General features: G+C 42.6%; 1 protein-coding gene and 1 long non-coding RNA gene across 4 annotated transcripts in view; one reads left to right on the plus strand and one right to left on the minus strand.

The window, feature by feature from the left end:
• RAB31 (RAB31, member RAS oncogene family) overlaps positions 1-24,704 on the minus strand; it is a 72,258-nt gene that overhangs the window by 10,102 nt on the left and 37,452 nt on the right. For all 3 annotated transcript variants that reach the window (XM_052787816.1, XM_052787815.1, XM_052787814.1), the window contains 3 exons: positions 13,733-13,804; positions 11,744-11,850; positions 6,712-6,821 (listed from right to left, as the gene is read on the minus strand). In XM_052787816.1, the coding sequence (XP_052643776.1) occupies positions 6,712-6,821; positions 11,744-11,850; positions 13,733-13,804 (289 nt within the window). The remainder of the gene's footprint in view (positions 1-6,711; positions 6,822-11,743; positions 11,851-13,732; positions 13,805-24,704) is intronic.
• LOC128142114 (uncharacterized) lies at positions 10,076-14,208 on the plus strand. The gene is made up of 2 exons (XR_008235273.1): positions 10,076-10,205; positions 14,066-14,208. It is a non-coding gene; the product is annotated as an uncharacterized LOC128142114 (long non-coding RNA).

Here is a 24,704-nt window from a genome sequence, read left to right on the forward strand (position 1 = left end):
AGTTAGGACAAGGTTTTTCCATCCTTTCACAGTAGGTGAATACCCTCTACAAAAATTCAGTTATGAGCTTGGGCTGCCTTAAAAATGGCATGTGTGAATTGCTTTGCAACATAAACATCCTTGCTTTTCTTAAAATGTCTTTCATAGACCTCTTCACAGTAGTTCACAGATATCTGCATGTCAGCAGGTAACAGGATGAAAAACATCAAACTTGTCTTCCACAAAGCTCAAAAATTGTCCATCTGCAATTCCACCCATCCAAGTCCATTCGAGTCAGTGCAAACATCGAATGTCCACTGGAAAGGATCCCTCCCCCTTCCAGAGACAGACATTTCACACATCCTTCTCTAGTTTGTCCAGTATACAGCTGGTTAAACTGTAAACTCTAGAGGTTGGGTTTGGTTTTTTTTTTTTAATCTCCCAGTATTTCTAGGAAACAAGTATTTGGGTTACATTAAATATTCAATATACGAGCTGCTGGCAAGGCATCAGAAAATCAATAGCTTCACACATTTATAACTGAGCATTTACCACATGAAAGGTTGTATGCTGAGACAGAAACTCTCTCCTCTAATTAGGAAGTCTCATCTAGGAAGAACATCCTAATCTGGATTTTTAAACACCAGCCTGTCTCTCCTTCTCGTAGTACTAGCATCAGTAAGACCGAGCGTGCTAACGACCCTTTACACACTTTCTGTAGAGCGATTCTGATAACCTTATTCCTCACTTCCCTCTCACCCTCGACAGAAGATGCTGAAATGCTTCAATCTTGCCCCCTTTGGTAGTACACCAACCTCCAACATTTGCCAGACTCCAAAAAAGTAATGCATGCCCATCATTTTTTTTTTGCTTAAGCACAGGTTTATTTCATATTTCACTTGGCTAGGTATTCTTCAGCAGCTTACTCATCCCACCGCCTGTTTATCTTTGGACCTACTGATGCAGACTGGTATTAACTTGGGAGGTACAGTCTCAGCTCTATCGTTTATAGAGGATGGCTTCTATGTAATCTTCTCTTTTATATCTGGGGCACCTCCATGCTAAGGTAACAGGCAATACACGCAGGCTGAAGAGAAACAGCTGGGCGTGTACTAGATTTGAATAAGGTAACGAAGGCTTATTTGAGTTGTTAAATGAATGGTGTGATTGCTACTAAACGTTCAATGAACGGTGTGAAAGAAAGGATGTGATCGCTACTAAATGACGGTGCACTTGGGGCACCTGTCATTGAAAACCAGCCAGTTTTAATAGGTAAGCTGCCTTCTCAGGCACCACCAGTGGTCAGTGGACTAAAGCCCCACAACCAAGAAGGGGCAATAGAGAACTGGTACAACCTCCTGCACAGGCACAACTTTATACTGTATTATACTGCTATCGTATAATACATTCCTGGCATTTTTGCTGCTGCTGAAGTATAAACCAGCAACAAGGAGCCGCTGTGCCTATGATTCTTCTAAGGCTGGGAATAAAAAATTAATAACATTTGATCCTATAGACACTCAGCTATTAAAAAAGAACTACTGAAACACATGAAAAACCACTAAAATCTTAAGCCCTTTTTATGTCAAAAACCTTTCAAGAAAGATATTGGGAAAAATTTAGCCCAAGTGGGGAATATACAACTGTACTAAAAATATTCTTGTCTTGTTTACAGAGAAATAAAACAGCCATGTGATGTTTCACAGTCACAGCAAGCCTTCAGTCAGGCGCTGCTAAATGTAACCAGGGTAGGTGTAGTAGCTTGCCACCTGAAATCACAGGGGTTCAACAGCCAGCCAGGAGCTGCATCCCATTACACAGCTCAGTGAAAACTCTCCAGCACAGAGAACACTGACTTGGCTGACTCTTGTGCTCAGTCTTCTTCCTCAGCATTCTTTGCCCAAGTATACCAAGTGCAGAGTCCCCCTCCTGCCAGATTTGCCCCATCTTCAAAAAATCAGAAACTTTTACCTATTCTAGTCTTTCACATCTTGTATTTTCTTGAGAAGAATTAAGGACAATGGATTTGTGTTGAGACTGTGTTACTAAGACATTCCTCAAAGCAGTCAAATCCTCAAATCCTAAGAGAAACTTATTTTAAAAAAATCTTTTAAAAATACTGTAATATAATAAGCTTACAAATGAAGTGATCTGTCTATAATCTCTACAATTTTTCCAAGATTTATCTGGCTGTCAGCAAAACATCCCAGTTCCCCTTTTATTTTCTGCCTTCTTTATATCATTATGTTGAGTAATTTTTTCCCATTATACTATTTCCCTCCGTTCACAACATTTTTCCTGGAAAAGAGACAGTTGTTAGACACCTTAGGAAGCAAAAATTATTATGTTAAAATACCCCTGGGAAATGAAAAGCATAAGCAAGCAGGAGGTAAATTTTTTGGCTAAATTAAAATGTAGTCTACCCTTTCTGTTTGGGGTATCAATGTCAAGGCTTTTAATGGAGAAATTCCCTACACATGTTGGAATATGATTCCAAATCCAGGCTGTAAAATAGACAACACATACAGTTTACCTACAAGATCCAATGTAAACAGAAGTTGCTGTCTCCCTCATCAGACGCTGGGGAGCTGCACCATGCCCTTCTACAGCAGCACAAAGAGAAGGGTGCGAACTCTTGGGCAGCGTGAAAGCAAAACTGAAGCTGCAGCATGACTTCTAGGGCACCACACAAATAAAATTGGACAACAGGGTAGGAAACACGGCCACAGAGGGACTTCATACACTGAAAAGGCAGAAATGCTGCCATGCAACTTGGGCACAGACAGACCTTTTTTGGAAATTGCACAAAGACTGAAGTGGTGTAAAACATCAGAAAGTTATCCATACTCTGCCCAGTCACAATCATACTAATTAATTCTCCTGCTAATTAAGCATTTTTCACTTGGTTTCCACTATATTTCTATAAACATACACTACCAACTCTCTCCTTTCTCTCTGCTGAGTACTTGATAAGGTCACAAGTACATCCACCGAGACCAAATATTTCTATATATAGAAATAATTTCTTGTGGAATTAAGTGCACTTGCCTGGGTATCTAGTTCATACTAAACTTAATTTAGCTGATTTTCCTCATCTATTATATCCATTATTAGGGACAGTATACACTGCCAGCTGCAGCATTGCCTATCAAAGACAGAAACTAATTATCTAATTATGTAGCAAGGATGAGTTCCTCCTCGAGAACATTCACAACCATCAGACACAGACAATCAAGTAAACTATCACAAGGAAGAACCGGTTCCTCCAGCCAGCCATTTTACACACTCCTCCTTTTTTTAAAGGAGGTAAGAGAAAGGTAGTGTATTCTAGGAATATCAGTTCTCAGTAACCATTCCAAATACATCCCATGCAAGTGAAGCAAACACTTGAACAGGTCCCGTCTCAGGCAAAGTGTGGTAGATAATATGAGCTGATTATGAATGTGTGAAATAAAATAAAATACTTTAGGGAAACAAAGTTGAATTTCTGGATGTGCTGTCTCCTAGGCCTCTGCACCCCAAAACAGGATTCAGGGAGAGGAGGAACCACCAGTAGTGGAAGAGAATCAAGTCATGGAGCTCTTAAGAAATCTCAACCCGTACAAGCCTGAGGATGCAGAGGGAGGAAGCCAATATCACTGCAAGGCTGTTCTTTATCATTCCTATCCTTTTTGAAAGGTTGTGGAGAATGACGGAGGTGCCCTATGACTGAAGAAAGGTGATTGTTATACCTGACTTCAAAAAGGGCAATAACGAGCCATGGATCTACAGGCTGGTTAGCCTCACTCTGCTTCCTGGAAAAAACACAGGGCAAAATCCTCTCCGAAGCTGCTTCTGAGCACATGAAGGTGAAGAAGGTGACCAGGACCAGTCAGCATGGACTTACCAAGGGTAAACCATGTCCAGCCAATCCGGTTGCCCTAAATGATAGTATGACTGGATCTGTGATTGAGGGAGAGCATTGGATGTTGTCTACCTTGACTTTAGTAAGGCTTCAGATACTTTCTCCTACAGCATCCTGGTATATCCAAGCTGGGATGTTATAGCCTAGATAGGCAGACTGTTAGCTGTGTGAAAAATTGGCTGGATCATCAGACTTAAGGGCCAGTGGTTAACAGTATGTATATACCTGTAGGCCAGTTACAAGTGGAGTACCTTGCTTAACACCTTTTATCAGTGGCCTGAAGGAGTCAAAAACACACACCGCCTTCAACCCTCAGATGATACCCAGCTCAGAGGTGCATTCAGTACCCTTGAGTGCAGGGCTGCTGTTCAGAGGGCCTTAGGCTAGAGGGAGGAATGGGCCAACAGGAGCCTTATGTGGCTCAGAAAGGACAAATGCCAAGCCCTGCCTGTGGGAAGGAAGAGCCCCTGGCTATGAGACAGGCCGGGGACTGGCTGCCCAGGAAGCAGCTCTGCTAAAAAGGACCTGAGGACAGCAAGCTGAGCACCAGCCAGCAGCCTGCCCTGGCAGCAGAGACGGTCAGCAGCATCCTAAGTCATACCAACAAGAGCCAAGCCAGTAGATCAGCTGAAGCGGTTATCCCCATCTAGATACAGTCTAACACAGCTGGGCAACGCATCTGGTTTTGGGCCCCACGATACAAGAAAACATCGACAAACAGGCACGAGTCCAGAGGAGGGCCACCAAGGCAGTCAGGGGGCTGGAGCACCTGCCCTGCGAGGAGAGGCTGAGGAAATGGGGCCTGTTCAGCCTGGAGACGACTGTATTGGTTTTGTGTGGCAAGGTTTTGGTAGCGGGTGGGGTTACAGGGGTGGCTTCTGTAAGAAGCTGCTGGAAGCTTCCCCTGTGTTCGACAGAGCCCATACCAGCCGGCTCTAAGACAGACCCGCCGCCGGCCAAGGCCGAGCCAATCAGCGATAGTGGTAACGCCTCTGTGATAACATTTTTAAGAAGGAAAAAAAGTTGGGACGGCGGTATTTCGGCAGCCGGAGAGAGGAGTGAGAACATGTAAGAGAAACAACCCTGCGGACACCAAGGTCAGTGAAGAAGGAGGGGGAGGAGATGCTCCAGGCGCCGGAGCAGAGATTCCCCTGCAGCCCGTGGTGAAGACCATGGTGAGGCAGGCTGTCCCCCTGCAGTCCATGGAGGTCCACGGTGGAGCAGATATCCACCTGCAGCCCGTGGAGGACCCCACGCCGGAGCAGGTGGGTTCCCGAAGGAGGCTGTGACCCCGTGGGAACCCCGCGCTGGAGCAGGCTCCTGGCAGGACCTGCGGATCTGTGGAGAGAGGAGCCCACGGAGCAGGTTTTCTGGCAGGACTTGTGACCCCATGGGGGGCTCACGCTGGAGCAGTCTGTGCCTGAAGGACTGCACACCGTGGAAAGGACCCATGCTGGAGCAGTTCGTGAAGAACTGCAGCCCGTGGGAAGGACCCACGTTGGAGAAGTTCGTGGAGGACTGTCTCCCGTGGGTGGGACCCCACGCTGGAGCAGGGGAAGAGTGTGATGAGTCCTCCCCCTGAGGGGGATGAAGCGGCAGAAAATAACATGTGATGAACTGACCGTAAACCCCATCCCCGTCCCCCTGTGCCGCTGGGGGGGGGTGGTAGAGAATCCGGGAGTGAAGTTGTGCCCGGGAAGAAGGGAGGGGTGGAGGGAAGGTGTTCTGAGATTTGGTTTTATTTCTCATTACCCTACTCCGGTTGATTTGTAATAAATCAAGTTAATTTTTCCCCAAACTGAGTCTGTTTTGCCCGTGACGGTAATTGGTGAGTGATCTCTCCTATCCTTATCTCGACCCACAAGCTCTTTGTTATATTTTTCTCTCCCCTGTCCAGTTGAGAAGGAGGGGGAGTGATAGAACAGCTCTGGTGGGCACCTGGCATCCAACCAGGGTTAACCCATCACAGGGCTCTGGGGGACCGCAAAGCCGCCTGTCAGTGCCTGTGGGGAGGGCCGCTAAGACAAGAGAGCCAGGCTCTTTGCCGATGTGCATCCAGGACAATGAGCGATGGTGGCCGTGAACTGAATCAGGAGAGGTTCTGACTTGATATGCCAGGGGGATGCCACTGTGAGGACTACTCAAACACTGGACTCAGCTGCCCAGAGAGTGGAACCTCTGCTCTCGGGCCCAGCCAGACAACAGCCTGAGCAACCTGCTCGGAATTCACTATCAAGTCTGCTCTGAGCAGGAGGTTGGACTGAAGGTCTCCTGAGGTCCCCTCCAGCCCGCAAGGTCCTTCCCACTTGCAGCCAGAGACCAAAACTGGAACCCCTAGCGCTAGGCAAACTGAACAAGACGTTTTTTCTTCTCCTCACGAGGAATGTCAGCCTCATCTTGTTTAAAAGACCTGGAGACAAAATATTTTTTTTTTAAACGGATTCCACTGCAATGACTATTTTCTACTTATCATAGCCTTCCAGGCACATTTCTCAACATTTAAGTTTTTATCAACATGATGATAAGATCAACAGTATTACCTCTACAGCAGGCTTGGTCTGAAACAGAAGATGTGACCCAGGTCAGGATTTATATACAGATTTAGAAGGAATAGGCTTACCCCGTATCTACTGTCTACTGCGTTCTGCTCTGGTGTATTCAATGTCATTCTTAGTTTACAGCTGCAAAACCAGCAACCATACTACTGGCCCAGTGGATTTCTTGATATCCTTGGGAAAGAAGTTTTTAGACCCAAAACGGACAGCTATTTTCAGAAGACCTCCAAACAATCATAATTAAATAAATAAATAAAGGGAGCATTTACTTACTTATTCCTTGAAAAAGTTCTTCAATGTTAACAGCATTCTTTGCACTGGTTTCAACAACAATTGCACCTATAGATTCTGCATATTCTTTGGCATCCTTCATAGGAACCTCTCTAAAAAAAAAAAAAAAAATTACAAATAAAAGAAACCAAATTTTCAAAAAATAATTTAATTTTGGCTAAAAAAAAGTCCCAAAACAAAAAAAACAGAAGAAAAAAAAAAGACCTCAAACACAGCTTAATCAGAAAAGCATTAGTATGCTCTTTTTCCCTGCTAAAGTAGTACTGTCTTTCTTCTTATTATGGCATTTAGATCATCATATTCAAATTATCAAAATTTCACCAATGATCAGTCTGCAGATTTCTTGGACTTGCTGCTGAATCCATGCCTTCATGGAAAAAAGGAAGATAATTTAAATGACAACCCTATTTGTTTGTTTTTTAAACTCAATCCCAATAAGAAAAGCATTAAAACACTAGAGAAAAGCCATACAACTCTGCTGATTCCGGCAGCAACCAGCATTGTCCACACCAAGTGTTCAAACAAGATAGCATACGGCTGTTGTGGAAGAAAATGATAAGAGCATCGTATGTCTAAGTGTTTGCAAGCAGCAAGAAAACAAGAGAGATTCTGAAAGAGATATGAAAGCCACGGACTCTGAGCACGTTGGCAAGAGCAATCTGGGAGTGCCAGATTCACTGGGGAAAGGCCAGCATTCTGTGCCATGTCACCAAAGTGACACCATCTTAAAATCACTGGTAGAACATCCTCATTTTGTAGCCAATACTTCATATGCCAAAAGCTGGTAAATGCAGTTTACAACATGCAAAAGACCTCTGCTTCAGGCACAAAGCAAGCCCCACACTGACCTTGTATCTGCCTGAGCCAGGTGGCAAAGCTGAATCTGCCTGCGTCCGCTGCTGTCTGTAACCACTGCTATTCCTGATTTTTGAGCAACAGCTCAGAATCAGAGACTGAAAACGCTAACAGGCACCCAAAGTACACCCAATCAGGGGAGCACATGTTGGAACACCAGGCTGCCAGCCCTATTTTTCTTCTAGTTGTTCAACATGCCAACTGGTGTATTTTGTATGGCTTTATAGCTGTCTGTTGCTCATGCAGAATTTGCACCAACTCCTTCACCCCACAGCTCCGAGGAACCAATCCAGAGACTCCTAGTACAATTTCCTCCTAGTATGAGTGCCTTGGACTTTAACAGAAGGTACCTAGGTGGGAGCAGAGCAATGCAATTTCACAATTAGTTTATAGAGGTATATATTTTAAATAAATCAGATCTGCTGCTTATGGGAAACATGCAGAGAGGCAGAATAATTGCCTGATTTACTACAAATGGTTTTCAAAAAATTAGCTTGCAATTCCAGCATCTGGATTCAGAGCTTGTTTCCATTATGTGCTTCTTTGTATTACATGTCTTTTTGTTGCGGAAGACACAGAAAAGGCAGCATTCCCCCTACTATTTCCGAAATGGCACCCTGGCCTTTATTATGAAAGGTACCACCATTTGCAGATGGCCCCGAAGATAAGAAAAAAGGAACTTAAAACTATGTAACTTAATATTCAAACAACAGTAAAGAAAGAAATTTGAGAGCATAGGGTTATGTAATGAGAACTTTCAACTTGCTGTAATTTAGATGAGAAACCAAGCTTCAGGAATCAAGGGAAAGGTAAAACAGCAGCAAGTGACAATAGTCCAAGGAAGCGTCACAACACTTCTTAGCCTTCTCTGATAACATTTCTAAAGGAAGCCTATAAACGTCCACAGCACATGGGCAATAAGCATCATGCCATCCAGTGCTGCTGGCACCAAGAAGGCCGCATACATGGCTGCATACGTCAAGTGGAGTTATAGTCTGGATGTCAACATTGCTCAGATGCTACCTTGTCAAAAATAAAAAGCACAAATGCTTGAACTCTAAGCTGAGAGGTGAACACACACAAGATGGGGGTGAAGAGGGAAGAAGGCAAGAACCATCAATGGAGTGCTGAGAAAGTGTTATTCCAGGGCTACGGGGAAAGTTAGAGGGATTCCTATTCTGAAAGATGTCAAATATTTCATTTTATCCTTTCCAAATCATTCTGTTGATTCAGTCTCCCTTGAGATTTTCTGAGTAATTACTGAATAAAGAGGTATTCTGGATGCATAGAGGGAAGATCTGAGCATGAAATTCTGCTGAATTCTCTTAACCAAGAATCTGGCAATTTCCAGTGAACACGATTTGTTAAGAAGGTGCACCATGTTTTCAGGGAAGTAAACACTTCTTTGTTGCTGTTATGACTACTGACTTCTATAACGCTCAAAAAATATTTTGGTCACTTACAACATTTTAACATTGAAGTCTCAGCTCCTGTCTTTGAAACTACTTTTTAATGACCTGTCAGAAGGACAGGACACATATCAGAAGGAAAAGTCTATTACTATTACTTAAAAGTTTGCCAAACACTCAACAGTACTAGAGTTGACAGTACTGTAACAAAGATGAGGATTCATACTAAACAAAATTCCCTGTCTACCTGTAGAAATTCCTTCAAAGTGGAGAAGAAATTTACTTCAACAGAGTGCCAAAAACTGCTGGCAGCCTATTAACAACACTAAGAAAAGAAGCATGACTCCTGTACATCCCAAATCCATCTTGGCAGCTCAAAACCAAATTTTAGATGCTAAATGAGAAGGGTAACATGGTCAGTGATTACGAGAAATAGTGCCAGTCCCTTCCCAAAGGAAGATAATCAGTTCTTATTGCTTCCATTCATTCCTTCCTTACATTATCTCCTACAGTCATAGAGATGGCAGAATCAAATCAACTTGAAACGGGTCAGCTTGTCCTCTTTTGCATCTATTCACATTGGTCTTAAAAGCAGCTGTCCCTCTGATATCCAGCAAAACATCTGTGAAAACTTCTACAAAACCAAAGAGAGATGCCAAAAATGCATACAAACAGCAGCTTGTTCCTGTGTGTTCGCATCATCTTATTTTTAAATTCTCTGTGCCCAAAGGCATGTGTATTTTCTACTCATTGGAAATAATCTGATAAATTGGTGACACATTTCACCTGAAATCATTTTTACTGAAGTAAAATTGAAGACACAAAGCAGCCAGAGAATGCATACAGCTGCATGTGTTGCATAAACAATCAGATTTCTGGAAGAACTATGAAAACATATCACATGCAAGATAGTCTGCTCTCTATTTTTCCACCAAAATCTCTTTAGCTGGACACCACTGGATGACTTCAGAAAGAAAAAAAGCTGGGGGATGCAGAAAGAATAATGGCATAAAAAAAATTTTCTCAAAACTATTCATAATTATGGGGAGAAAAAAGTCCCCTCCCAAAAAAAAAAAAAAAAAAAAAAAGAAGAAGAGACATTAGCTAATGGACAATGAGGACCATGCAAACACCAGAACATTTTGTGTATAGAACAGTTGTACTGGCTGAACAGGAGCAAGAAACAGATAATCAGCAATCTGTAAACAACAGGTAGTGTTTGAGAATAACATGGTGGGAAGATCACAGTTGCTCTGTGAGGAATCTCAGTATTCTCACAACATTTCTGGGGTGCAGGTTTTTCTTCGTGTCCCCAAGTTAACCTGCCTCTAGTGGAACAGCATTTAAAAGCTTGCTGCCATGGCAAATACTACCAAAAGCAGGGGGAGGGCTGGTTATGGATTCATTTGTAATTGGTGCCATTTGTTACAATCTCCAACTTAGTACCCTTGATTTAATCAGGCAATTGTATTGCTGGCAACACTTAAGCAATAAATTTAAAGTGACTCTCAGAGCAACTGAAAACTCCGATTTGTGCTAAGTGGTTTTTGGTTTTATTTTTATAATCATCCTTTCCTCTCTTTTTCTACTTCATATTTGGAAACGTTTAGTTTTGTCCTACAGGACTTAGTTTCACCATGTTGACAAGCATATCACATCATCATGTAGGAGATGCCAATATACTATCTGTGTCCCTGATTCTTAGCACAACAGAAACCAGGAGTCTTCTAGCATCAGGGCTTGCTCAAGTCTTACAGGAAGCAGTGACTCACAGTTTTGTGTTGGTTCATGGCTGACTGACACACACACAAAAAAAAAAAAAACCCCAAAACCACACAGGTCCAATCCTTGTACATGCCTTGATGCAATAAAGCACTGCATCACTTACTTGAAGTTACACATGTGCTTCAGGGCTCTGGTGAACCTGGGCCAAATTAATGATTATAAAACAACAGGGGGATATCTTTAAACAACCATGAGAGCCTATGAGGTTCTAAGAGGAAAGCATCAAATACGGCCATTGAGTCTGTACTCTTAGTTGAAGAAATAACAGTCATGGACTGACACAAAGGATCACTACTGTACAGCAAAATGTGCTTCCATTTGCAGAACAGATAAGTGCAAAGCCAAAATAGAGCTAGCAAGCAGAAAAGTGACTCTAGCTTCACTCTCATCTCAAATAGCATCATCTTGGCTCTTCTGCAGGAGGGCAGATTCAACCCTCCCCTCTTATACCCAGGAGGTTCACACAGGTGATGCAAGTTTTACTTGAGGTTATGCTCTTAAAACACCAAATATACACTTTCTACATCCAGCATTACAGAACAGTTTCAGTTGTTACAAAGCACAAGTTCTCAAAGCTTCTCTATGAATAACATTATTCTACCTCGGGCCCATCCTTCTAGCTTTGCATTGCTGGTTTTGCTCATCGCTTAATACATTCTGCACCTTTTAACATGAATGGAAGGAAAACAAAGAGTATACTTTTCCATTCCCAATGATTCAGCAGCTAAAGGGTGTACATTGTACAAATACACAGGAAGGGCAGTAAAAGAGAGGTTAAAAAAAGTACATAATTCAAGTTGTGCTGCTGCTGGTGAGGTTGTACATTGGTAGAACCACTGGTGTTAGGAAAGACTCAATACAGCTGACCAAAACTAAATACTATTATAACAATCAAATTGGTTACCTGAAAGTACGAAACACTATAGTTACTGCAATCAAAGCAACAATGAAAATGGATGTATTACCTGATATCAGAAAGATCACATTTGTTTCCAGCGATGGCCATTACAATGTTTTCAGGACCATGTTCTTTTAGTTCTTTCACCCATTTCTTCAAAGTATGAAATGAATCCTAAGTCAGAGAAATAACAAATAAACTAACAGCCTAGCCTCTGTTGATGTATTTGCTTATTTTTTGAAGTTAGAGGAACACAGCTTTGGCAGTATTAATGCAATAATAATTTTATAGATCATAAGACCAGAAGAAGATCGTTGTATCTGTGTAATCTGCTTTTCAAACTTCAGGTCGTAAGACTTCCTCAAATTAATTCCTGAACTTGGACACTTCCCCTTTGCCCCCCCCCCCCCCCCCCCAAGCAGCACTGAATGTTTTTTTTAAATTCTCAGCAATGAAGAAACAACCACAGCTCTTTTAAGCTTAGCTAGTAGCTAATTTCCTTCACTTTTAATGTGAGCTTCATTTGTCCAATTTCAACTTCTGCCCGGTGGATTACCATCTTAACCACTGTCATATTTTTGGTAACATCCAGGGCAGCTTTCACTGTGACCCCCTCCCGCCAGCATTTCCGAATCTGTGACCTGGTAAACTGCTATTTACTCATTATGAAACCAAAGAGACAGGTGACAATTCACTTGGCTTTTTCCCTCCAAATACAGAATTCAAACACTTTTTGATGCTACTTACCTTTTAATAGTAAATTTTCTATTTCTTTACACTAATGAACTAATAGCATTAAAGTCACTTTTGTTCCTAGAGATTCTAATTATAACACATGGTTGAAATCATTACTGAAACTCAAAGTGAGCTCCCAAATACATTATAAATCATTTTTTCCCCTTCAGAAACGCACATAAGAGTTGTGTCTAAATCAGCAATGGCTGTATCAGTATCACTGGAGGGAGAGCACTATCAGTCATTTGGGAAAAAAACATCCATTCTGCTTTAATGATCAACACTGAATATTAAGCACCAGAAAGTGAAATACACATTCCTCTGCTATTTTCCCCTCTTTATTCTGAGAGCTGTTCCACATAAGCTTGAAGAAAGGCTGGCAAAACAAAATTTTACTCTTACAATGCATTACAAGATCAACCGTAAGATATTTAAATTAAAAATAAGTATCAACCCACTCTTCCTCATCTTTTTTTGGCAAACTAGCAAAGGAGAACAGTACCACTGTGCAACAGTGGCCACCATCATCAGCCACAGATCATTACACTAATGCACTGGAGAACCAACCCAGCTCTCTCAACCTAATAGTAAATAATTCAGTTGGCAGGAAAGGAATAAAATGCTAGTGAACTGTCGTGACCATCCATCAACACCTCCTCTAACTCAGCTTTATCAGCAGGGATTTCTTTCAAAAGCAGTGGAAGAGGCATTCAGCTAGAACCTCCTAGCCACCTCTGCCTGAGAAATGAGCAAGAGCAGTCTAAGATCTGAAAAAACAATTTTGATTCCAAATGAAGAATGTTGAGACAAAGGTCAGAGACTTATTATTTCATCACTGGTTTCAAAGTTAAGACGAGTCCTGCAATGCAAACATGAGATGATATGCTTAGTTAAAAATAATCAGTTTTAAAATCAGTAATATGCGAACAACTGCATTTCTGTTCAGTTGATAAAGCAGCCAGCTGCTTTTTGCAGTAAAAATTCAATTCTGTACAGAGAACATAGGTGGTGGTGGTGGTGGGAGGGGGTACTGCAGGATATTATCCTATCTACTTAGCCAGAGGAAATCCAAAGAAACTTTGACAAAATGTAGCCTCCAACCTTTTGTCTAGATGACATTGAAATAACACAGAAGCAAGACTTTATATTTAATTTTTTAAGGCAGTTGGATGCCTCCATCCAAATCTACACAAACTACCGAAGCATATAAACCCCACTGATGTGAACAGGGACTAACATACAAATACTTCTGGGGTTTTAACTCCAACTCTGGCCCAAGCAGAGGATTTAACACAGACAAAAAGTGTACAGAAGGTCTTACCTGCTTGGTGATATCATAAACTATCACGGCTGCTGCTGAACCTCGGTAGTACATTGGAGCCAAGGAATGAAACTGTTAAAACATAATCCCCCCAACAAAAAATATCATTAATAAATCAGAATTATCACACACTTCGTCAGGTCACAAAGACTTGCCATGGCAGGACCTCTGACTTTCTTTCATGCCATAGAGAACAGACCTCTTCAGTGGTCACCCACCTCTCATTTTCCCTAAATGCCAAGGAGGCAGAGCTCCCTTATCTCCTGCTGTTCTTCATCCCACTGGATTTACACAATCAGCACTTACTGGTTCAATGCATCTTTTCCATTACAGGATATGGACTCTTAGGACAAGTTTGGACACGAAGATGACCTACACTTGGAGGCCTAACCTGATAGCATATAGACCCCTTCCCCTGGCAAACCACAACATTTTGCTTTGTAGTTTTAAAAGACTGGATTCAGCTTGAGTTTGAGTTTTATAAAACATTGCAAATTACTTGGATAAAATTAACTTGTCAGAAAACTCTAAACACGCGTCATGTTTACTTATCCTATACTATGACAGATATTTTGAAAAACATGGGTTCTTGCAGTTTAAGTTACTCTTCAGCTTTTTGTTTCAAAGGAAACATCCTTCAAGAAAAAAAACCCAAGCAATAAATACATTTATTATAACAACAGCTTGCCAATGAACAGCATAATTTTCATAATTTACCATGACTAAGCAGCTGATTTAGAATTTCAGCTTATAATTACACAGAGAAAGGAAGTCAAAAAGCCCTTCTGCTGATTCAACTAAACGTAGTCTTAAGCAAACCAAAAATAATCTTTCTTGGAAAACACATTTAGTCTCACTGCACTCGCGCAGCCATTTTACAAATTTTCATTTGCAAAGTGATCTGCAAAAGCTTCATATAAAGCTGCAGCTAATAACTGAGGTAAACTCCTAAATCAAATGCATTATTAGGGCAGGGTATGAATCTCACTGCCCAGTGAACATGCACGGATCCATGTGTTATGTTGCAAACCTCTGCAGATTTACTGGACACATCTTTTTCTCAGAACTGTACTTACAGACTGAGCATTTAGACCTAGCAGCCTCCACATTTCTTCCTGTTTCACATGCAATGTATAAAGCAAGTTATTTTTAATATTGGTTCATTTGCCAGTTTGTAAGCTAGTTATCACAGATCACACGCTCCAGCTCAAGGTCAATACTTTCTCTTATGACAGTAAGGATGCACAGCAGCAGTGACAGATGGTCAAGTGCTGAAGTGTTTCGGAGAGCGAGGCAGGTGGGAGAGCTCATTAATAGGAGAAAACAGCAGGAAGGAAGATGAGAAAAGAAAGAAGATTCAGTCAAGAAGCATGGTCTGAAGAAAAGGGATCAGCTAACATCCTCAGGGAGTTGGGTAGAAGAGTACTTTCCAGGCTTTTAGTGTGTGGCTTTATTACTTGCAATACTTTCCAGAATTTTTAGGCTTCCAGATCATGAAATTTCCAGAAATTTCCAGTGTGTTAGAATAGACTAGACTATTTCAGTTGGAAGGGACCTACAACAATCCTCTAGTCCAACTGCCTGACCATTTCAGGGCTGACCAAAAGTTAAAGCATGTTGTTAAGGTATCCTGGTTTCAGCTGGGATAGAGTTAATTGCCTTCCTAGTAGCTGGTATAGTGCTATGTTTTGGGTTCAGCATGAGAAGAATGTTGATAACACACTGATGTCTTCAGTTGCTGTTAAGTAGTGTTTATACTAAGTCAAGAATTTTTCAGCTTCTCACGCCCAGCCAGCAAGAAGGCTGGAGGGGCATAAGAAGTTGGGAGGGGACACAGCCAGGGCAGCTGACCCAAACTGGCCAAAGGGGTATGCCATACCCTGTGACATCATGCCCAGTATACAAACTGGGGGGAGTTGGCCTGGGGGGATCGCTGCTCAGGAACTAACTGGGCATCGGTTGGCAAGTGGTGAGCAATTGCATTGTGCATCCCTTGTTTTGTATATTCCAATTATTTTTATTCTTATTGTCATTTTAATATTGTTATTATCATCATTATTTTCTTCCTTTCTGTTCTATTAAACTGTTCTTATCTCAACCCATGAGTTTTACTTCCCCCCCCCCCCCCCCTCCAATTCTCTCCCCCATCCCACTGTGGGGGCAGGCAGGGAGTAAGCAGCTGCAGAGTGCTTAGCTACTGGCTGGGGTTAAACCACGACATTAAGAGGCATTTGGACAATACCTTTAACACTGACAGGCTTGGGGCATCAACCACCTCTCTAGGAAGCCCGTTCCAGGGTTTGACCACCCTCGGTGAGGAAATGCTTCCTGACATCCAGTCTGAACCTCTCCTGGTGCAGCACTGAACCATTCCCACGCATCCTGTCCCTGGATCCCAGGGAGAAGAGCTCAGCACCTCCCATCCCACGTCCCCTCCTCAGGAAGCTGCAGAGAGCAATGAGGTCTCCCCTCAGCCTCCTTCTCTCCAAATGAGACGAGCCCAAAGTCCTCAGCCGCTCCTCAGAGGACATGCCTTCCAGCCCTCTCATCGGCTTGGTTGTCCTCCTCTGGACGCGCTCAAGGACCTTCACATCCTTCTTAAATGGTGGTGCCCAGCACTGCACACAGTGCTCAAGATGAGGCCACACCACTGCTGAATACAGCGGGATGATCCCCTCTTTTGACGAGCTGGTCATGCTGTGTTTGATGCACCCCAGGGTGCGGTTTGCCCTCTTGGCTGTCAGGGCTTACTGCTCCCGACCAGCACCCCCAGATCCCTTTCTGCAGGGCTGTTCTCCAGCCACTGCTCTCCCAGTTTATACTTGCGCCTGCCATTACTCCATCCTAGGTGCAGAATCCAGCATTTCCTCTTGTTAAATTTCATCCCATTAATCACTGCCCAATGCTCCAATCTATCTAGATCCCTCTGCAAGGCATCTTGTCCCTCAAGAGAGTCAACAGCACCTCCCAGTTTGGTATCACCAGCAAACTTGCTAATGGTGCATTCAACTCCTGCATCCAGATCGCTGATAAATATACTGAACAAGACTGGCCCTAGAATTGAGCCCTGAGGAGCGCTGCTGGTGACCGATCACCGGCCAGATGCAGCCCCATTCACTACAAACAACCCTTTGAGCTCTGCCCTTCAGCCAGCTCTTCACCCAGAGCACCGTAAACCCACTCATCCCACAGTTGGACAACTTGTCCAGAAGGATGCTGTGAGGGACAGTTATCAAAAGCCTTACTAACGTCCAGAAAAACTACATCCACCTCCTCCCTTTCATCCACTAGGCAGGCGACCTTATCATATAAAGGTATCAAATTAGTTAAGCAGGGCTTTCCCCTTGTGAACCCACATTGACTGTGCCTGATGATTGCATAAATGCTTTTCAACAGTACCCAGTACAATCTTCATAATTTTTCCAGGAACTGAGGTTAGACTAAGAGGTCTGTAGTTCCCTGAGTCTTCCCTCACACCCTTCTTGTAAATTGGAATAACACTGGCCAGCTTCCAGTCAGCAGGGACCTCCCCAGACTCCCAAGACCTTTGCTAGATGATAAAGAGGGGTCCTGCTATAACATCCGCTAGCTCCTTCAGAACTCTGGGATGAAACCCATCAGGCCCCACGGGCTTGTGAACATTCAACTGATACAGCTGGTCCCTTATAATTTCAGTGTCCACAAATGGAAAGTCACTGTTCCCACACTCATGGTCCTCCAACTCAGGGGACCGGGCAGCCCAAGGTCTATCAGTATTACTAAAGACTAAGGCAAAAAACGCATTGAATGCCTCCACTTTTTCTTCATCCCTATTAGTCGGATGACTATCTTCAACAAGTATCAGTCCAATGTTTTTTTTAGACCTCCTCTTGCTATTAACATACTTTAAAAAGCCCTTCTTGTTACCTGAAACAACACTGTCCAGTTTCAACTCTAATTGAACTTTGGCCTTTTGTGTCTTCTCCCTGCATAAATGAACCACAGCTTTGTACTCTTCCTGCAAAGCCTGACCTCACTTCCAGAGATAATACAGTTCCTTTTTCCTCTTGAGCTCCACGAGGAGTTCCCTGTTCAGCCAAGCTGGTCTTCTGCCCTTCTTGCTTGATTTAGGCACAGTGGAATTGCCTGCTCCTGTGCTTAAAAGGTGGTTCTTAAAGACTGACCAGCACTTGTGGACTTCTAAGCCCTCAAAAACAGATTCCCAAGGCACTCTGCTAAATAGCTCCCTGAATAGGTTGAAGTTTGCTCTCCTGAAGTCCAGGGTAGCAACTCTGCTGTCCTTTTTTCTCATTACTCTCAACCATTTCATGATCACTGTGGCCAAGGCAGCCACCTACCATCACATCCCCCACGAGTCCTTCTCTATTCACAAATCGCAAGTCTAGGAGGGCATCTTTCCTAGTTAGCTCACTGAGTACCTGTGACAAGAAGTTATCTCCTACAAACTTCAAGAATTTCCAAGGCCTGCTCATCAACATGTGTGTTGTGTTAAAGTAGCCCGAAAATCAGGGATCTTAATTGTGGAGGGTAGATCTGACCTTTCATGGTGTATGCACACTCCTCCCAGTCTGTAAACTCCTGGAAAAAAAACCACAACATACCCTACACACATGATGGTTTGGTTTTAATCTAGATTACATGGTATTCATGAATTTACAAAGAGTTCTCAAATAACAGTAATCACACTTCACAGGAGCCATGCAGTTAAACTCACATGCTTCAAATTCCTTCAATACTGGCCCAGAAAGCACACTGAGAACCAGTACATCATCTTGGGAATTTCTCTCCCTTTTCTTTTGACCAGGTGACAAGAACACTTTCCATAATAGCTGTTTCCTGAAGAGTATTGCCAGTGTTAGGGCATGAAAGTAAAAATAAAAATATTAATACAAAAAAGCAGACCTCTCTCCCTGGATCCTGGACAAGTAGAACCAGATGCAAACTGGAACCAGGATGCAAACTACCATTTTTGGGGTAGGATTAATTTTTAGCTGGATTCCCAAACCAGCTTGTTGTGCATCAGATAAGCCCCAGGCTCAGCTGAAAGGAAGGGGTGGGAAAGCACGGCTGAGAGAAAGGAAGGACAGGACCACTAGAAGCCAGATTCACATCAATTTAGACCCCATTCAAATAGCTCTGCACTTGCAGAACTACTTTGTGCACATCTCTGCTGGTACGGTCTACTGCCACTGGCAGTTTTACTTTTTTTTTTTCCCTATAATGGAAGCAATAATCATTTAAAATCAGTGCAGGTAATAAGCAGAAACAAAGAAAACTTCTTTTGAAACATTTTTGGAGATTAATTAATCACTTCAACAGCGTGTTGCCTTTCAGTAACAGAAATGCCAAATTATGTCAAACTATGACTTGCTCCTTGTGTCAAGAAACATAAAAAGTGGTGATCAGAGGCGCAGCATGTGGGAGGAATGCAGTTCCTCTGCTATGTAAAACAAAATAATCTACTTAAATATTCCAACTCCTCACAAGCTTGGAAAGAGGGAGGGCAAGAACACAGCAAGCTAGGCTCAGAAAGGCAACTGCCTTTGAAAGGCACTCGGGTTTAGTAGTTGTTGTTAACAAGTAAGTATGACGTCCCTACTCTACTATACTGAAAATCTATTTACTTGCTCAGGTAACAGGACAGTTATTTCTTCTTTCATGATTCTATAGTAATATTTTAGCTCTAAAGCCTTTTAAGAGGAGAAGACATTTTGTCCATATTTGGGCATGGAGCTTCAGGATTTGGGTTTTTTTAATATCAAGTGATAGATTTCATCTGGCATGTAAGTTTGTATTCCTATTTCAATAAACCTGACACTCGAAATTTCGTATTTTACATTGGACAAGGTGACCAAAATGGGATTACAATGCATCTTAATGCAATTTCCTGCAGTCTGTGAGGGAAAAGAAGTACCCTGAAATTGTTTAATAACACTGAAAGCACACTAGTAACAACTATTATCAGTTATCACAGTACAGAATACCAAATAAAACCAAAATTAAATCCCCATTGTCAATTTTTTGTACAGTCTAATAAACAAACATGACGACACACTATGTCCTAGTCATAAGAAATCACTGTTGTCCGCAAGAAAACAGGAAAAGACTCTTTGCAACACTGAATGAATCAAGAGGGGTTGAAAAACTGTAACTCTGAGGAAGTTTAATGATCTAATAATAGAATATTAACAAATGTGTTTTATGAGCATGGATTTTTCCAATATCACAAGCATACTGTAAAAATATTATGCAAATAATTATGTTTATTTGATGCTTTTTTTTTTTTTTATTCTTTTTTTTCTTTTAAATCAGTGCCCAAAAGCAAAGTCCTCTTGAACCTTTTCCTGGCCTAATTACCTGGAAAAAGAGTCACGCAAAATTAATTAAATGGATACAAAATACCAACACGCACATTTTTCAACTGCCAAGGACCAAATGTGGGACAGATGTCCAAAACAAGTGACACACAAAAAAAAATCAGCTCACAAAATTACATCTCACGGGAGTATGTTCTGTATTATAAATTACAATGTCTATAACCTTGATTTTATAGCTCAGTATTTCTGTATCCAGTAATTTCCAAGAAAATTAGGAGAAACAGGAACAGTTTGGGATTTGGCATGAGAACAACTCTGCTTCTTGAGAAGGGCCACCTAAAATGCTCGGGCAGCCACCCCCGGCTCCTCTACACAGACACCCAGGTCGCAATCCCAACTTGCTGGGGAGTCAGCCCCTCTGTAACCTGCAGCTGAGAGCAGCGCTCTGGCAGACATCACCCCTACCTGCAGCCAGCAGCAGCTCACATCACGTTGGGTTAACAGAGAAACACAGACCTGAAACAGTTCCTCTATCAACTCCCACCATCACAAATAACCACACTCCTAACCCATTTCAAAAGCTGATCAAGGTCCAGCCTAAAATCATGCGGGTTTTTTTTCCATGATACTTCTACAGGCATCATATTGTTTTGATGATTAATAAAATTCTGAATTCCTGATTATTAAATTACTTGTAATTTAGTTGCACCTTGACTTACAAAAATTCAAGCATGAATGCTTGCCTTTAGCTGAATGATGAATATAGAGCAGTCTTGCAGTCTTAACTGTGCCAGTCTGCTAAACCAGGCTCTTCCAGTCTGAAGATAAGGTAATGGGGAGAAAGCAGGGTCTAATCACATTTCTCTGCACCTTGTACAGCTTCAGTTCACCTTTCCGGACTGCTGGTGACCAGGTTTGTATGCAGCACTCTAGACATAAAACAGCCTTAACTGCACTTCTCCTAACATGTAACACATTTCTCATGGCTGCATCATACACACGATCATCCTTTAACCAGTAAATACACTCACAGGTGGCTTTCTTCCTCTGTTTCCAAATAAATCACCTACAACTCTACAGCATACATTTTTGTTGGGAGTCAAAAGGTACAGGGACTTGCTACTTATACTACTGAATTTCATCCCCACCGTTTCCCCCATTTTCCACCATGTCCTTCTGCACTGGGAATACCTCCCATCTTTGTATAATGACTAAACCATCCTTAGCAGCTTACCTACTGTGGAAATTTAGAAGTCCTGTGCCTCGTATTCAGCATCCACAAAAAGTTTGCCTATTTGCAAATACTGACCCATTTCATCACTCATTAGGCCTGTTCTGCTTTTATAGGGATCGATAACAACTTGTAAGGCTGAGGTCACTAAACCATGCAATGCAACAGTTAAGTTGGAAGGGTACATTCTCCAACTCAGTAGCTACATCCAGGCTGAAAGGGCCATTCGAAATACAAATAAGAAACTTATTTTACCAAACACATGCCAAAAACCAAAATGACTTGTGTGGCTTCATGCACTTTTAAGACTCTCTTCCTTAGAACACACCACACAGCATGCTACATACCTACACAGTCGCCTAAGTACTGGTGCAATGCTAAGTGGGTTCAGAGCACCTTCGTACTCGTGCTCCTCTACCAACACACCCACTTTGTACTTGCAGTTCATCATCTCCGCCATTAAGGAAGAAGTGAGGCCACAAGTGAATTATGAAATTTCCTCTGAAAGCAGGTCCCCTTTTTCTCTCAGGATCCGACTAGAAGCTCCCCAACCTTTACAGCTGTACAGCCCTGCAGCAGAGAGGACAAATTCAGTCTTAGGTGGTGCAAGTGTAAGTTCAGCATAACTAGAGTTGCTCTTGCTGATTCCAGAAGTATTTTGGGATTCTGCAACCCCTCATCCAGCCATCTCTCTGAAGTCAACAGAAGCTTTGCCCTTGCAAAGGGCAGAAAAATGGAACCAACCAGCCATTAAGGAATTTACCACCTATTTAGCAGCTCTGTAGTATTTTGCTTTCTGCTTCCTGTGAATGTCATCATGGAGGGGTATATTTGGTCATAGGTGATGCTTTTTGTATTTCCTCTGTACTAACAGTACAGAATGAGGAAGAAGAAAAACCCACAGAGTAGCCATATCGCAATACTTATAATAGAAAAACAAATTCAAGGGAACACAACTTAAATCACACCCGAGCTGCGGTAGTGAAAGTCTCATAACCATGTCTTACATAATGTTGGTGTAGAAAGCAAAAGAGAGGCCAAATAAATACAGAAATAAAAAACTACCACTCCTGCCTATTTATATAGAGGCTGACAAATGCTGCTGAAGACAGTCTGGATTCATTCAATCTGCCAGGCACACCAGGGAACACTAATTCATGTCAGCAGCTCTTTGCACCATCCTGTAGTGCTACACCCCAGCACTGGCTTATTGCCACAGCGGGGCTGTCTCTTCCAAACTCCACAGGCAAGAGAAAAAAAAACCAAAACCAACAACAAAAAACCCCCCACAACTCCTCCATTGGGTTGCTTTTACCATCGTAGACTGTAAAGAATATCACTTGTTCTTGCAGCAAAAGGATTATAATTCTGCCTACAAGCATGGCTGGAAAGGGTAAGGATGCACAGAGTAAGCAGAATCAGTCCAGTGCTCAGCAAGTGTTGCACACCTTGCGTTAAGGGCTGAATTCAGCCAAGATTTTTCCACATGGTGCCTTTTCAAGCATCTTCAGGTGCATAGCAGCACAAGATTTGCTTCCTGACAGCTGTAATCATTTGACTAGATTTCATTCCCCTTCTTGAGAAGCTGCTCTCTGACTACGTACGTTGCATCTGAGTGGCCAAGACCAAACCACTTGGCTCCTCTCAAGGTCAGAGATCCCTACCCCTTTCCTTATCTGGGTGCCATTAATGGTAAGGACAGCCACAGCTTCTGGCTCTCTGCTAACCACTTACATGTGTGGGCAGTGACATAGCTCTGCAACTTCCTTCCCCTTCCTATTACACACACCTTCATGCACCTTGATCCCCTCACTCAGCAGTCCATGCCCAGCCCTTCTGCAGGTGATTTTGGGTGTCCTGTTTCTCCTGTCCTTGGCCCTTCCTGCCACGCCACCCCCACAAACAAACCCCCTCAGTCCTGTTCCCAAACCCACCTGAAGCACATTCCTCCTCATGCTTTGGCCCCCATACCTACAACCTGAACCACTGAGGTGTTTGTGGTGAAAAGCATGGTAGACCAGTGCCAGAAACACATTACTATCAGCCTATTTAGGAGAGCTGCCTTAATTGCTTCCGTGGATCAGGTAAGCACCCACAGGGGAAGAACCAGAGGTTGCCACCACTGCATCTGCGTTGCACAAGCTCATTGAAGCCGTCTGTGCACCACGAACAGTACCTATTCCACAGCTTGGGAGCCTCTGCCTGCCCAAATCTGGGCATTTACATGCCCCGTTCCTGTCACCTTCGAGGCAGCGGCTGCCAATAAACAGAAAATTGGGGTGCAGAAAGAAGCAAAGGCAAAACCCAGAAGCATCAAACAGATTATCCTGACTCATAAGCTTCTTGCACAAGCAGCAGCACAGGGAGGGATACAAAATTCCTGACATTCTCAGCTGGCAAAGAGCAAATGGAAAAACATTATGCACGAAAGCCACTATCAGATACCATTTAGCATTTTATAACCTTGAGTAGTTTTCCCTATATGATTGAAGGCTGAGATTCCAGTTCTCAGGATTTGCAAGCTGAATAAATCAGGAAAGATCTGTCTGTCTCCGAACTACAAGTATTTTTTGCAAGTTAAATTGAAGAAGATAGATATCTAAGAATGAGCATTTTTCTCAAATATGTAAGAATTCTTAAAGTGAAGAGGGAAAAATTCCAACATTTTAGGATAATCTTTTGAAGTTATTTTAAATAAGCAGAAAACAAACTTTTGCAACATCATGTGACCTGTGCTTAGCCCTTCTAAAGTTTACAGTCATTAAACAAAGGATGCAGAAGACCCTACACCTAAACCGTGGCCCACTGTCAAGCTACACATGCTACAAGGTTGTTTTTTTTTTTTAAGCTTCCACATACATCCACATGCATCTCTTAAATGACTTACCACGCTTTACACTCACTACAAACAACATATTCACTTACTAGCTCTAATGGCACTTGTGCTCTCACAAACACACATACTACCAAATCACCTGCAGACCATTGCAGCATGCAAGCAGCAGCTCGCTGCAGGGACGTCCTTACACCACATACAAGGAACCACCTCCACACTGACTGAGCTGTGGGCTACCATCACAGTCACCTATATAAAACTGTAGAGCAAAATTCAGGCCACGTCTTGACTACAGAAGTAAATCAAGTCACTGATAGTTGGTGTTAACTCCTCTCAGAATAGTCTGGTTTCAGAGGAAGCACCCATAAGCTCCGTGATTAAGTTGCTCAGCTTAGGGGGAAACGTCCCAGTTGAGACTGCAGCAAGGACAAGTCCTCCTCTCAAGGAGTATTTTCACCTCCTACCTTGTGATACTGTCTCTGAATCACCAGGACAACAGTGTCACTCAGAAAAGAGGGGGCTATAAAGCACTGTAGATATCAGTCAGCCTTTTCCTGGAAATGGAGCAGTTAGGAGAAAAAAAAAAAA

Source organism: Harpia harpyja, chromosome 5, assembly GCF_026419915.1.
Source record: "Harpia harpyja isolate bHarHar1 chromosome 5, bHarHar1 primary haplotype, whole genome shotgun sequence".
In the NCBI taxonomy this organism is placed as follows: Eukaryota; Metazoa; Chordata; class Aves; order Accipitriformes; family Accipitridae; genus Harpia; species Harpia harpyja.